This window comes from Hyposmocoma kahamanoa, unplaced genomic scaffold (assembly GCF_003589595.1).
Source record: "Hyposmocoma kahamanoa isolate Upper Pololo Valley unplaced genomic scaffold, ASM358959v1 224, whole genome shotgun sequence".
Taxonomy (NCBI): domain Eukaryota; kingdom Metazoa; phylum Arthropoda; class Insecta; order Lepidoptera; family Cosmopterigidae; genus Hyposmocoma; species Hyposmocoma kahamanoa.
Window position 1 is genome coordinate 13,368,327 of NW_020653743.1, and position 16,689 is coordinate 13,385,015.

At 37.3% G+C, this 16,689-nt stretch overlaps 1 protein-coding gene across 1 annotated transcript in view; it reads left to right on the plus strand.

The window, feature by feature from the left end:
- LOC113228292 (inositol 1,4,5-trisphosphate receptor) overlaps window positions 1–16,689 on the plus strand; it is a 105,851-nt gene that overhangs the window by 85,985 nt on the left and 3,177 nt on the right. The window contains exons 48-57 of the mRNA XM_026461558.1: window positions 2,222–2,359; window positions 3,105–3,297; window positions 5,013–5,135; window positions 5,847–6,019; window positions 7,245–7,409; window positions 9,947–10,124; window positions 12,406–12,626; window positions 13,461–13,626; window positions 15,846–16,006; window positions 16,430–16,594. Of these exons, the coding sequence (XP_026317343.1) occupies window positions 2,222–2,359; window positions 3,105–3,297; window positions 5,013–5,135; window positions 5,847–6,019; window positions 7,245–7,409; window positions 9,947–10,124; window positions 12,406–12,626; window positions 13,461–13,626; window positions 15,846–16,006; window positions 16,430–16,594 (1,683 nt within the window). The remainder of the gene's footprint in view (window positions 1–2,221; window positions 2,360–3,104; window positions 3,298–5,012; window positions 5,136–5,846; window positions 6,020–7,244; window positions 7,410–9,946; window positions 10,125–12,405; window positions 12,627–13,460; window positions 13,627–15,845; window positions 16,007–16,429; window positions 16,595–16,689) is intronic.

Consider the following 16,689-nt stretch of genomic DNA (forward strand, 5'->3'; position numbering starts at 1 on the left):
GAATCCGTCGTTGAAACATATTACCACTGATAATGTAATACTATACTAGTACAGACACACAATCTCATACAAAGAAATGTCGCATTGGCATCGAGTATATAACTAGAGATAGAGACGATATAAGAGCATCCATCCCTGACAAGTCATCAGGCAAATTGGCCTTATCATTTTTAAATATCATCTCGCGTTTGCGCTGAAATCACAAATTAGAAAACTGAAATAGTTCAGCGCCAACAACTGACCTGCGTGTACGTCTCCGTATATTCCAAAAATATTCTGTATTTATTGTAATAAAGATAATATCTCTAACGATGGGGGCTGTCCCATTCGGTGGTATGGGAAAAACAGTGAAACATCTAATTACAAAACAAGCGGTCTCACTTTTCATCGGTAATCAAATGTTAAATATGTAATTTTGCAAATTTCCTCCGTTATAGCAAAGCTCAAGTTAAACTGCTCATTTAAATAAATAAATAAATTTGAAGTCAAACAATTGACGACACCCGTTAATTGTTTAATTTGGACTGGCCAATGGGAGCGCAATTGTCATAGTAATAATTTGGCAGAATAGTTTGCAAACACATTAAATTACATGTCGTCTCTATTTCTTATATATTCAATGTGCGCATTCGTAACTCCGCTTATTCAGACGGTTATTTGGATTCCCAATTGTAATAATATTCGAAAAAGCCAACAGATGGCAGCTATTACATTACTGTCAAAGTTATTGCTCTTGTTCAGGTGGTGACTATATATGCAATAGCATATACAGGTGCGTGCTTTGAGACTTTATAACAATGCGACAGTAAATCATTCTGAGTTTGATTTGTTTTGTTCAAGCATAGACACAGTCAGGCGTGAAATGACTAAACGTCACTTTGATACGTCACGTGATTGGCGACGAGTACACTGGTTTGTTCGTTTAATTCATAGACTTTTTTTTACCATCCTCTAAGGTTTAATTGTATATTAATAGTAATTTTTATTTTATTTTTTAATTTTATTGACGGCGTTCTTTGTATACTCCTGTAATCTCTTTTTGGCGTGCTAAGTACTTTATATTGTTTCATGTTGGTGGAAATTCGTAAATGGCATTGGATTACTGATATTTAAGTATACTATAATTGTATTATTTGTCCGTGAATTTTCCTAAAATGTATAAATAAATAAAATAAATAAATAAATATAATAAAATCCCAAAGAAGCTGAATCAGTTAACTTTTCATATTTTGCAATAAAAGTCAGTGCTAAAATGTTACTTAATTTTGAGTGGTTGCAAACTAACAAACCAGTTCTATTAGGAACCTTCGTTTTGTTATATTTTCAACGGCAGTTAAATGTTTTCACAATTGTAAATGATTTTTAAATTCAACATTCGCGTAATTGTTTATTTATATAGTTTTGCATTTCGTTTTTTATATTTTATACTTCTTATTTTCGAGATTTAATATTTTCTTTTTTTTTTTATCCAAGTGTCGCCATGTACAATGTTACTTATACTGAAGTTAATTTGTATGAATTGATACTCCATGATATTACTATCGAGGTCAAGTTTGACCGTCAAGGGTGTAGCTACGGATCGATACTATTATTGTGACGATCGATCGAAATAAAGAATCGTCTGTGTATGAGTGTGCTTTAAAGACAGTTAATTTAATTGAGAATGATCGATCTGAGATATAGTTATTAATACGGCCATAACGACTACGCACCTTACACAGTCCAGTATTGTTTAACTCGCAGAACAATAAATACAGTAGAAGTGGTTAGTTAGCGTCTGACGCGTGCCTACTATAGGTCTCGAAAGACTTATCTGAGCTCAGTCCGCCGCTTCTTTTTTGAAGAATTAAATGAATAACTCCAATTCATAGTCATTCAGCAATAAACCGCTAGATGGCAGCACATTGATTGAAATTTCGGTAGAATATCAAAGCGTCATAACTTGTATAATAGGTATTGCTGGTATTAGAACCTTCAACGATATGCCAACAAGGTAAAGTTTCAATTATATTAAGAATACAGAATTTGTTATTTCTTTTTAAATTTGAAAGTACGACCAATCAATATTAAGATTTTGTAATGTTTCAAATTAAGAATGGGAATAAAAATTGAGTTTGGGCGACTGCGGTTCTCTTTGCAATCGAGTCTGAAGGGAATTGCATTGTTGTTTTTCTTCCTTGGTTTAACTCATTATGAATTTGTGCGGTGCACTATGTTCTAGGTGGGCCACAACATCTATATACTCTGCCACCAGCTGGCGACGCACAACAAAGAGCTGGCGTCCCTGGTGCGCTCCACTCAAGACGGGCCGAACGCCGGCCCGCTACAGTACTACCGTACTCACACGGCGCAGATAGAAGTAAGTTAACTTCTCACGCTCTGAAAATACGTCATTATAGCCTTACGTAGCGGGAGTAAAGTGCGTCCTTTAATCCCTAAGGAGTAAAAAATATTGTTATTATTGTTACAAAATTCGCATAAACACAACGAAAAAATCCTTCGATCCGTTCGACCTCGAACCAGCGACTTCGCCAAACCGGAACTATCGCTCTCCCAACGTTATTGGTTTTCCACGTTATTACTTACGACTTCTATGATAATGAATACTGCCACCGTGGCCGAACGGTTACCATCCTGGACTACCACGCAGAGGTCCCGGGTTCGATTCCAGGGCCGGGAGAAAAATTGATATGGCGACTGTGAACTGGCAACCGGAACTATCTCAATTTTGACAACTTTACAGGTGAAGTAAAAATCATTTATATAGCATCTGGTTTATTAAATAAAAATACGTAGTGTACATATATACATGTGTAATAAAAATATTAAAAAACTACGTATTTTTATTTAATAAACCAGACGCTATATAAATGACGCAAACAATTATTTTCTTCATCCTGTAAAGTTGTCAAAATTGAGATAGTACCGATTGCCAGTTCACAGTCGATGGCCCATATTTATTTATCTCGTGAGTTTGTGTGTAATTAGTGATTGTCAGAGTTTCCCTAGTGCGGGGCTACACGTGTCTGCGTTATTATTATTAAATCAATAACATGTCTAGTCAAAAAAAGGAGCCTTAAAAAAATCCTTCCAATTCTTCGCAGATAGTACGAACAGACCGCAGTATGGAACAAATAGTGTTCCCGATCCCGGAGATCTGCGAGTATCTGCCGTCGGATAGTAAGCACAGAGTACTGCAAAGCGCAGAGAGAGACGACCAGGGCAGCAAGGTAGCCGACTTCTTCGCCAGGCTTGACAACTTGTTCCACGAAATGAAATGGCAGAAGAAACTTCGCGGTAAGTATTCGCTGGGAAATCAACACCTCAAACCAAATAGTAGCAGTAGAGCTTCTTGTGAAAGAGTTCATCCAGTGGAATACCGCCACCTATTTCTGCCGCCAAGCAGTAATGTGAGCATTGCTGTGTCCATTCTTGAAAGGTATTGGCCCATTTACGCGAGGTCAATTGACCAGCTATTCAACAAAGCCATTGAGCCAATCTAGCGAAAAGTGCGAAATTAGCAACGTCCGTCTACACTACAGCCAGTGTTATAATAAGTTTCTTTACTACGTAGAGCATTAGCCATGAGAGCTAATATGATAGCGCATCAATCAACAAGCAATAATCGATGTACGGCTCTGGTAAAAGTGACTTTATTTAAAGCTTACTACACATCGATATATATCTGTAGTTTATAGTGCAGGTACACACAAAAGTCACTAAATGCAATGCGTGTACAGTACAACCACTGTAGTGCGTCCGCGATGTTTGCGGATGCGAGTGTTGACAGCTTCGACGCAACGTTGCGCAAGCGCTGCGCCGCGCCAATGCGTAGGGTGCGCGCCAGCTGCCACAAACTCTTGACAGTTGTTGCACACAGATGGGACAGTGGACTGCTAAGGCACTGGCCTACAGTCATTTAAGTTTTTGTTGTAATACTAACATTTTACGGATCTTGTTGTAGTCCGAAATAAATGCATTTTATTTTTATTTTATTTTTTTACTAACCGGCAAGGCAAATTAGTGGAAAGGTATCTAGATAGACGCCGCAAGTGTACGCATTTCGCGTGCCCAATGTAATTTAAATACACTTAGTTGCCGCTGCTACACTTCAGAACGCGCTCGACCGTTATCGTAGATAAACACCAGTCGAAAACGCGCAAGATGCATAATTGTGCCATTATAAACTGCAAAAGCACCATAACTGTGGGTAAACGAGTAAACAGTGACGTTTCCTTCCACGGGCAAGTGATTTTGTAATCAGAAGATGCATAATTTATTTTAAAAACAATTATTATAGTATTTCAATACGTAAGTACTTATAGAAACAACTACGATATTATTTTTTGAGACAATAATTTGAAGCAAATTATTGTCAATGTACTTTCAATATACGCATACCCAAATTACAACCCACAGTCCCGGGATTTGTAGAAGCGAATATCCACAATATTCTTTAGTCTAGCTAAATTAACTCTCTCAATTCCGATCACTATTATTATGCTTATATTTATATTGTAAGCATATACTATACATAAAATTGTGGCTTAAGAGTGTTACTTACAATGAAACAGAGGATTTGCTGGAAGTTGTTTCATAATTATTTTTGCATAGGTAAATATAGAAAATCTCCTTTTAAGCTGTAATAAAGAAATTTGCCCAAAAAGATGCTTAAAATATAGGTACACATTTCCTTAGTTTAGGCATCGCAATTATACATTAGGTTCTAATGTTAAATTGTATGTAGCTTTACTATGAAGAATGTATAATTTAGATTCCCTTTTTAATGATTATTTTAATACTATAATAGCGTTATTTACATTTGTTTTACTTGTATTGTATTAGATTAAGTTATGTTGAAATAAATTTATCTTTATCTTTATAAAAAAAGAATATGTTTAAGTTAAAAAGCAAAAAAATGGTATTTTATTTTACACATTTTACGTCGAAGGTATCGATCTGCTCTGTTAGTGATTAAATGCTGTATGGTCTCTAATCATATTTGTTACCAGGTCAACCTCTACTGTTCTGGGTGTCGTCCTATATGTCGCTGTGGAGCAACATCCTTTTCAACTTTGCTGTTCTCATAAATGTCATAGTCGCCTTCTTTTACCCATTCAAAGGAGAAAATCCAAGTAAGCATCTCGCTTTTAAATAAATAAAAGGTCCCAAAGTCAAAGTCAAAGAACCATTAATTCCATAGGTAAAATAAATTTACACTTGAAAACGTCACATTTAAGCTACTGCTCGTTCACTACGCTGACTTCCCTGAGAAGAACGAGCAAGAAACTCTTAGAATTGCTCTTTTCAAATAAACTTAAATGCTATGGAATACACTTTGATTCAAATTTGTGTGTATTATGGAGCCGAGTTGTCTTTCCATACATCTTTATCTAACACGTAGTCTTCAATTTTATAATATGACTTTTCAATCAAAATATTTTTAATGTAGTTTTTAAACTTACGAAATGATAAACTTAATATATGCTCCGGAATCTTATTGTAAAAACGTATACAGTTCCCCATAAAAGAGTCGTTTACCTTGGTTAAACGAAATCGTGGTACCATGAGTTTGGACTTAACTGTCAGGTTAATATTATGGATATCTTCTTTATTATTGAAATTATGTATATTTTTACGGGCATATAAAATATTTGAGTAAATGTACTGTGCTGCTACAGTTATGTTACCAGACTCCTTAAATCACGCTAATTTGATTTCCACGTTTAAACGGGTTTGATTTGACCATTCAAGTACCTAAATGGAAACCATAATCTATTACTAGTTCCCCGACGATCCGCTACGTGTCGAAGAGCTTGAATTTGAACGTGTGTGTTGTCGCGCAGAACTTGGACAACACCTTTCACTAGTGGTATGGTGCGTGTCGTGCGTGGCCGCGGCGCTGGTGACGTGGCTGCCGCGCTCGTCCGGCGTGCGCGCACTGCTGGCCAGCGGCATCGTGCGCCTCATCTTCAGCGCGGGCCCCGAGCCCACCTTGTGGTGCCTCGGCATGCTTACCGTGAGTGCGCGCTGCCCTTTCCGCCAGAATCTCCTCGTCCTCTCCAACGCCCGCAGTGCAAACTATCAAAAATATGAAATTGATAGGAAATGAAACTATTTTTCCGGATTTAAATCGCGTAGTTCGACTCATCCGAAGAATAGAGCCCGATGTGATTATAAAGCGAAAAGAGGATAAGTACGTTACGAGAATAATTTCGTTATTCAAACTAAGGCATATGTAAAGGTATTTTAAGAATGTGTATATCTTATTTTGTTTCGGAAATATAAACTCGAACAACGGTCGATCTGACATCCACAGCGACGAAGAACGAACGAAATGTACTATGGTCCTGAGAAGAAGTATTGCACATAGATCTTTGTTCTACGGATGAGTCGATTTGTTTATTCAAACAAGCCAACGTTTCGTGCCCTTTACAGGTACCATGGCGACTGTTGACCAGTCCATGAATATGACCATGGTCAGTCAACCGTAACCATGGGACCTGAAAAGCGCCCGAAACGTTGGTTTATTTGAAAAAACAAATATACGCCATTTGAACCCGGAAAATAGTTTCATTTCCTTTGTGTAACAATCGCGAAAACCTAAGAACTCGATATATAAAATTGTGTCAAAGTTAATGGCGCATTGACACCGGGTCGTCTGCCGACCTTTGATAGACTACTTCGCTTTGTCAAAGGCGAAACACCCGGTCGCTACGGTTGCCTTCAGTTGCAAACTACGCTCGAAAATTTATATTAAACTTTTAAAATATAGGTTTAACTTAATAACAGACATCTAAACAATGTCCTAGTTACCAAATATATTTAAAAATGAAAGGGGAAAAAATTTCATCTTTTTGAGTAAGGACTGTTTTTTAGAGAACTAGCTCAGAAAGTTTCTCTCATTTTGAGTCAAGTAGATATCTTTGAATTGTTTCTCACAATATTCTAATGCCGGTTGTATTGACGTGTAGAGAATCAAATTTTACGTACAACAATAGTATAATCTCGAATTTCACATATTTTGAGTTACAACACTATTGCAATAGCAGTGCGATGTGTATCCTGTATGATTATTATTAGTTTCGTACATTATGCCCAATCATTGCGACCTCTGATTATTATTTTTTAAGTTTTATCTTGCCATCCCTCTGTTTCCTGGAAGAGAATGCTACGTAGCAACAAGGCCGCGGTAACGTTCTTGTGTGCAATAACGTTTGTATTGTATAATGTTTGTATTGCAGATAGTAGTGAAGGGCGTCCACCTTGCCAGCATCATGGGGAACCAGGGCACGTTGTCCAAGTCGGCGCGCAACGTGTTCACCGATCCCGAGCTACTCTACCATAGTATCTACCTGCTCTTCTGCTTCCTCGGCGTTTGTTGCCATCCCTTCTTCTTCTCGGTCCTGGTCAGTACTTGAGACGTACAAACACCGGAATAATTCTACTCGCGCTAAGTTTACGGGTTTTTTATTAATTATAAACTTATAAACTTTCCCAACTATTCTTAAAATACGCGGTAAAACCATTGACTTACAAATAAATGGACGACGGGTCTAATACAAAAACCACGAAAATAATATCCCAAGTCAACCTATTTAAACGTAGTGACATGTAAAGGAATATGAAAAAGCTAAAACGTTGAATTTAAATTGTAATGTCATCGCAGTACTGTCTAATTTTGCTTGCTTCGCTGTCAGTCGAACAAACGAAGACTAAAGCGTGACTGACGCTCTATATACGATTTTAACGCCCTATAAGTTCGGACACTTTTTAGCGCGGACCCGACGTCCATATAATTGTAAGTCAATGGGTAAAACTATTATTTTTAAATGACCATAGACATTTCAAGTTAATTAGTGACAAAAAAGCATGGAACTTTATAACCAATCCATTACATTGCTAAGTTCTTAAAATATAATGATTTGATGTATTCAATAATGAATAAATGGCAACAATAATTATGGATACATAATTATAACTACGAGCATCCCAATGCTGGGCAAAGGCCTCGTTCTGAAATCCGATAAACCGGACTCAGCTCCTAATTTGCCGCCCTTAGAGGTGGAATAGTTTTTAGGGACCACTACCTTTCCAACAAAAGAAGAATCATCGAAATCGGTTCACAAATATTTTAATAATTGCATAACATACACGCAAAAAAATTAAAATGCAGTCGAATTGAGAACCTTCTCCCTTTTAATAAAAAGGAGATGGTTCTCAATTCGAAAATATAAGAATAAAAACTCAAATATTGCTGTCGTCACGCTTAAGGTTCAATCATAATGTAAATTACATATGCGACATTCTTTCTATCGCAACAACCTTTAAATAGAGTACCTTTCTTCACACTTCTGTACACTTCTTCTAACTCCGTTCTACTTTATAGGACTACTATAATTGTCCTAACAGGTCCTTGACCTCATATCGATCCTCCGGATCTGAATTCGTGGGATCCTCTGATTCCTATGAAGGGCCTCCACACACACGCATACAGCCCTTCCTCTGCCACCTTCATGCCCCCTTATACCTTCAGTAGAAGTGGCGGTCTCATTCTAATTCTGTTACTGATTCATCTTCAGGCTGTCTAGTCAACAAATACTGTATCTACGTTAGTAATAAATGTTGTGTAACTTACTAACTGTAGTGCCGACCAACCAGTGCACTCCCAGCATATGCCTGATATCTCACCTTCGTTTGAGATGCCTGTACTGCCGTGTTAGTTCCCTACTCTTAGGTATCACAACAGACTAAATTTATTAATGCTTGATATTATAAATCTTATACTAAATCGCGACATAATTGGCGACAATTGCATTATCATTCTCATTGTTGATTAATAAATTAACAATGGGAATGATAATGTAATGTTTGAGTTTTTATTGTATATTGGCCGTTTCTTTTGTTTTAAAGAATTTATGGTAATATTAATGTTTATTATGTTGCGTTAACCTACCAGGGGTCATATTTATGCACTGAAACATTTTAAATATACACCATATTTACCACATGATTGCAATAAATACCTACCCTCAGCGTCTTTTGAGAGTCAGTGCACACACCGCGGTGTGTACGTCTGGACGGCTGGACCAAACGAGATATACAAATCAAACTGTGCTCCTTATTTACTACTATTTTATTTTCCACTATTTAGTACTTTTATTGACATATTTTGTACGTTAGCGCTAACGGAAATATTAAAGAAATAAAGCGGCCAGCCATTCTGACGTCAGGTTGGCTACCACTTTACGTTTTTCATGATTCTAGCAGTATATAATTTACTTTTTTTATATAACTATTTACTACCAAATTTCTACCTAAACGTACTTTTTTTCACTATTTTAGGAAGCTTCTATAAAAAGTTATTTAAAAAAAACAATAAAACGCCTTTGCAAAAGTTATCTTCTAAAAATACAGTTTATCATCTCCGTGTAATTGCTTATAATATTTTTGCAGGCGCTTAGAATATGCCAGCAATGGTTTCTGGATTATCTTTGCTAGCAATATTTTGTAAGAATTGTTATATTAATTACTAGTTGAATTCACTACTATAAATTGACCCCTCCTACGTAAAGTATCGTATGTCGAAATTGCCAAGTTTACAGGGGAGCGTTTTCAAGTTCTGAATTCACTGAAAGAGTGGTCACCATAGATCATCTAACCGATATCTAGGATTTTATAATACTCTATGTGAGTAATGAGCTTTGCCGAATAAAACTGAGAAATGCTAAAGTCACGTGTTATGTTCGTTTCAGTGAATTCAGAACTTTAAAACGCTTCCCTGTAAACTTGGCAATTTCGACATACGATACTTTACGTCGGAGGGGTCGAAATTTAAAGTCCATGTGTAGGTATTAAGGAATGCGAACGAGCTATAATCAGTTATTATAATAATCAATAAACTCTGCTTATAGTTTATTTATGACGGTTTGATTATCTGTTTCAGCTATTAGACATTGTGTACCGCGAAGAGACCCTCCTGAATGTGATGCGATCAGTGACACGCAACGGGCGGTCCATCCTTCTGACGGCCGTACTGGCGCTGGTGCTGGTCTACATGTTCTCCATCGTAGGGTATATGTTTTTCCGCGACCACTTCCTCGTCACCGTCGACACGCTCGATGGTACGTACTTTGGTGCTAGCCAATAACAAGTAACCTATCATGAATAGTACAACCGGTCTGTGGGATTCGAGAATTGCTTTGTTTACCACTCACAAAGAACAACTATGCTTAATGTGTCTATAGTATAATAACACACAATGAAACACTTTTTTTTTTAACTTATTAATAGTGTTATGGAAGCTTTATTTATAAGTTCTAATTTGTTTACGGTAACACAAGTATACTCTATGGTAAAAAAATTGTAGACGATAGACGGCGAAAATATTCTTAAATTATAATATTGTAAGTTCTCCGAATAAAATAATAAAATAATAAATACCTATTTCTGCCACCAAGCAGTAATGTCAACATTACTGTGTTCCGGTCTTGAAGGGTAAGGGTGCTGGTGAAATTACTAGCACATGGGACTTGTAATTTCAGGCCCCTCAGATCTTTGCGATTTAAAGCTCTGAGTGGCACTGCAACTGTTATGGACTGGCGTGTAACTTACCATCAGGCGCACGACTTGTTCGTCCCGTCACCAGAAGTATTAAAAAAAATTATAAAAATGAAAGAGCACTGGCGGACAGCCGAATAAAGCCCGTTTCTTTATTTAACCTGCAACAATAAAAAAACCCTATCAAATACAAATGTTTTTTTATTATTTTTATTTAATTACACGAAATTTCACCTCTGCATCATAATAACTTTTGATTTGTGGTTGTAATAGCACAAAATTAATTGTGTTGTATCTGGAATGTACTGGCCGTTAGCAAATGAAAAGAACTCTCAGGCAATGTCGGTCCATCTGCAAAACATCCTGTATGAATGGAACCGTGGCAGTCCAATGGGAGGACGGTTGCTTTTCATTTGACGGTGAAGAAAAACAGTGATGTCAGCAACATGAGCACATGAACACATTTTTCAAATGTGCCCTTTATAAAATTTGGCTTTGTTGTCATGTTTTGTCACCATATACATTCTTTTGTTTTTATATATACGACACGGTTATTTCTCGAAGATAATATTAACCTACACCATTGAGACCATCTCTGCTTCACTATATGTGTATTAAGTGAAAACGTGGTGACAGAAATTAAATCACAAAGAATTTAGGTAATAACTGAAATATCATAGTGCCTACTATTTTTTTATGGCTTTCGATGCGTTCTACTTAGAGGTTTTTAGTTCATCATTCCAACTTACTGTTAAATATATTATTAAATGTAAATACATCTCTCGTATCTAGTTTTCTATAAACAGTGTTTCTTAATTATCCCAACCATAGGATTGAAAATTCGCAAATTCAAATTGGTGTTTATTATCGATTTTCTCTCGTCACTAGTCGCGTAGTCGTGACGTCATACCGGCGACTGGCGCTTGAGCTTTTTTCGAAATGAGCTGATAACAATTGAATTTAAATAGGAAAACGACGCTATAAAAAAGAAAATAAAAAATGAAAGTGTGGTCTGTTTGATGTAGATTCTATTTTTGTTTAAAAAAATATGTCAATTGTACTTTTTGCAATGTTACAGGAAATGGAATTTATGACGTGTCAATAAAAGTTTGTGTAATTTTAATTTAATTCATATAATATAATTTTAAATTTAAAATAACTGCCTATTTATCTTCAAACGTAAATACTGGTTATGTTACAGATGTGTTAACATACTTAATTTTTCTTAGCAAAATTACAATTAGTAAATGTTACAACAACCAAATGAGTAATATTGTAGACAGTTGCCATCGAGTATATAACCAGAAACAGACGAAATAAGGGAAATCCATCCCTGACATCTCATCAGGCAAATGGGCCTTATATCATTTTTAAATATCAACTCGTTTGCGCTGAAATCACAAATTATAAATCTGAAATAGTACAGCGCCAACAACTGACCTGTGTGTACATACGTCTACCTGAAAACCAGCATGTTGTAAAGGGCCCCATTTCATTAGTGCCAGATATCGCTATATTTCCGAATCTGCACCTTTATTGAACTTTTGCTAACTCATTTGTATTTCGGTAACTTTCAAGATATAAACAGAAATAGGTAAGGCGACAGTACTTCCCTGGACGAACTCTTTCACAAGGAGTAGGGAAAAATTTAAATTTGAGCTAAGGTAGTGTCGACTCTTAACAATAAAACTGAAACTTAATAAGATATAAAAAACCCGCTTATAGGGGTTGTACAATCCAGATATGATAATAACTCAATTTTGCAAAAAATATCAGTTACATTGGTTACGATGAGGAGGGCAGAATAAGTCTTATTTGAAAATAACCCTTGAACTTCCTTGACAGACGATCCAATGTTTGACCTGGATAAGTGCTCGGACGACCCTGCCTCGAAGTACCTGAAAGAGGACGGGCAGTGTGCGAAGTCGTCTCGCTTCGTATCGGTGGGCGGCGAACTGCGTGAGCGCAGCTGCGACTCGCTCATCATGTGCATCGTTACGACGCTCAACCAGGGGCTACGGAACGGCGGTGGCATCGGGGACACCCTCCGGGCGCCGGCAAGCTCTGTTAGTACCTGCACGTCTTGTTTCCCGTCACTTACACAGAAGTCGCGAATGTCTCTAGAGACGAGCAATGGGTTAAAACACAATCAACCCGCCCGGGTTTCAACGAGGTTATCACCCAAAGCCGGGTTTTAACTCATTTCTACACACATAATACGTATCGTATGGTATAACGGGATGTTGTCTGCAACTTGACGTCCAGGCGCTTTTTTTGCGTGTGTTGGGTGCAGGGCGCAGGGTCCTACTCGTGCCACCCAAGCTCCTCCAAAAATCTCAGCACCTTCCTGAGTTTGGGTGTACACTGAATTGATATTTATCTCGCCAGAATTTTTGCAATACATACGATAATTTGTAGATCGAAACAATACGACGCTCAAGTGAAACCTAATGACTATTTTTTTTAATGTCAGACAACCACATCTATTACCTGATCTCAAGATAAGTAATTACTGGTATACGTAGGTACTATGAGTACCAGAGCAACGGAATCCACTCCAAGGCTCTAATCATAACACTCAGACCAGATTCTATTCCGAAAACTTCTTTTCCTGAATTGATCGTGCTGGGAATAAAATCCGGAATCGCCTCATCCAAGCGCCCCAAATCTTTGGGTCCCTGAGGTCGTCTTTATTTTTTTATCGGGGGAGCTATGGACACACACATAGACAATCACAAATTACATTGCGTGGAACTCACGAGAGATATATGTTTTTTTAACAAGTATGTATTTGACTTCAACCATCTCACCTGATGAAAAGTGACAATGAAGTCGATGGCAGTTTTAGTTAACAGTAGTTTTTTAGACTCGTTTGACAATGACGTTTTCTAAATCTTCAGGAGCCTTTGTTTGTCGCGCGTGTTGTTTACGATCTGCTATTCTTCTTCGTCGTGATCATCATCGTGTTGAACCTCATCTTCGGTGTGATCATCGACACCTTCGCCGATCTTCGTAGCGAGAAGCAGCAGAAAGAGCTCATACTTAAAAACACTTGTTTTATATGCGGTAAGTAACGACCTCATAGTACTTTATTATATATAATGTCACGACTTAAAAAAAATATTGATTGTGATAAATATTTTGGTTTTTTTTGTTACCATGATGTTAATTTATTTGTACTGAAATTACTCCACTATAATACGAATCGTAATTAGGTGTCCAGAATGTAAACAAAGAGGATAACCGAGCAAAAAAAAGAAACATTTTAAATGGTAGTTTCCTATTTTTGACGACAATAAACCTTTAGAACTCTTTTCTAGTTGTAACCTGTTAAAACTTAAAATAAGTCACATTTTGCAATATATATTTTTATAAAAGATTACATAAGGTTGTAAATAATTTTGCAACACTGGTAACACAAACGAGATTAAAAACATTTTTTGTGCCGCCATTTTGTCGTGTGAAAGATGTCATTCGTGCTTCGTAATGTTTTCTTGTCTTCATAATGCCTTTGTTAAATTATTGTGTAGGTTGTTTTTGTACAAACAACCTTTTGGACATCTAAATATGATTCATACTTTTGTTATAATTATTAATATAAAGATTGAACACAAAGAAAAATTCTTTCGATCTGACTAGATCAGGGGGTCTACTCTTGATCTGCGGCCGACATCCGTCCAAAACAATTACTGCCAAATAAGCAATAAACCAAATGAAAAGAAGCGTGATGCGAATGAAGCATTATACTTGATACTTGTCTTTTACTTTTGTCGAATATTACTTATTTGACAGCAATTGTTTCGGACGGATGTCGGACGAAGATCGAGAGTAGACCCCCAGATACAAATCGACCTATAGCTCAGTTGATAGAGCGGTCGCCCTGCACGCCACAGACACAGGTTCGAGTCCTGATAGATAGAAGGGATTTTTCTTTGCTTTCAATCTTGGTATTAATTATTCTAGGGTCGGCGGACTAAAGCACATAAGTCAAAAAGTTCTTTATTTGTTAACATATAATTATATATCTTATTGTGTTGTTTTTAGAGTTGGAAGTTAAGTAACTTCTAGAATAAAGTTAGAAATTTATGAAGTAACAAATGAATTTGACTTATGTGCTTTAGTCTGTTGACCCTAGAATTATAACAGACTTAAAAATGTGGTAGGAGGTATTAGTCTACTTCAAAATCACGGTGATAATAGGCTCCTTGTGAAAGAGCTTGTCCAGAGAAGTACTGCCACCATAATTATTTCTGCTACCAAACAGCGAAGCGAGCATTACTGCGCACCTGTTTTGAAGGATAAGAATAAAAGTGCAGGAACGTGAGGCTTGTCAATTCTATGTCTCAAGGTGACGTATGCAAAGACAGTGGTCCTTAAATCTTTGACATTTCAAGCTCTGAATGAAACTTCTTTTTACGATACCAAATGACGGGATGAACAAGTCGTGCACCTAGTGTTAAGCGATACGCCTGTCCATAACAGTTGCAGTGTCGCTCAGGGTTTTAATTCGCAAAGATCTTAGGGGCACTGCCACTGCGCCCGTGACCCTGAGATATAAGTTGAAAAGTCCCAGTAGCCTGTAATTTCACCAGCACCTTTACCATTCAAAACCGAAACAATGCTCGGCGGTAGAAATAGGTACTATGGCAGTACTTCCTTGGACGAACTCTTTCACTAGAAGCTTCAATGCTACTAAAAGTATTCTTCACTGTCATCGAGTATATAACCAGAAATAGAGACGAAATATGGGCCCTCCATCACTGGCAACTCATCAGGCAAACGGGCCTTATATCACTTTTGAATATCAACCTAGTTTGCGCTGAAATCACAAATTAGAAAACTGAAATAGTACAGCGCCAACAACTGACCTGTGTGTACGTCTCCGTATATTCCAAAAATATTCTGTATTTATCGTAATAAGGATAATATCTCTAACAATGAGGGCCTGTTCCATTCGGTGGTGTGGGAAAAACAGCAAAACATCTAATTACAAAACAAACGGAATCATATCGGTAATTAAATATGTAATTTTTCAATTTTCGTCCATTATAGCAAAGCCCAAGGTCAACTGGTCGATTTGAAGTGAAACAATTGACAACACCCGTCAATTGTTTCAAATTCGGGCTGGCCAATCGGAGCGCAGTTGTCACAGTAATGATTTGGCGGCATAGTTTTGTAAACAAATTTAATGACATTTCGTTTCTATTTCCTGTTATATACTCGATGTTCACTGTAAACTATTTATATAAAACAAACGCCTCATGCAATTTGATTTATGTGCGCAGGATTGAATAGGGCTGCGTTTGACAACAAAACGGTCTCGTTCGAGGAACACATCAAGAGCGAGCATAATATGTGGCATTACCTTTATTTTATGGTACTCGTTAGAGTTAAAGATCCGACCGAGTACACTGGACCCGAGAGCTATGTACACTCCATGATTAAGGTAAGTTTGCATTCCTTTATTGATCCACATATGGTACACACATCGGCTGTCAAGACGGTCCACTTGAAGGGAAGTAGGAACATAGCCTGACTATAGTCTGTTCCAATCAATTTGCAACAAAAAGTAAACAAAACTGTTTCGTTAAAATTCTAAAACAACCACTCCACCAACCACTCAATAAATAATAATAATATAAGAATAAGTAACTTTCGAAGATTTCGACTTGATATTTCATCACTTTTTCCAACAATATTTATTTGAATAATATCGTAAAATTGTATTTGAAAAATGGTAGTCCAAAAGTGAAGTTATTTTTCATCTATACATCTATGACTTGTCTATGGTTGTGTACGAAATAAAACCTTCGGTTCATTCCATTAAAGTTTTTGTAAGTGTAACGAGATGTGGTTTTGCGTGTCTTAGTCCAACAACCTGGACTGGTTTCCACGGCTGCGCGCGCTATCTCTGGTGGGCGGCGGTGAGGGCGAGGGCGGCGAGCTGGAACTGCGTAACCTGCAGGCGCAACTGGACCACGCTCAGCAGGCGGTTCGCACTCTCACAGAGCTGCTCACTGACCTCCGGGACCAGGTACGTGCACCATACACTCGCACAAGAAAGGGTAACAGGATATAGACTTCTCATGGTGCAAGGTGTACGGCACAAACGGGTGTAGGGTCTTTTTT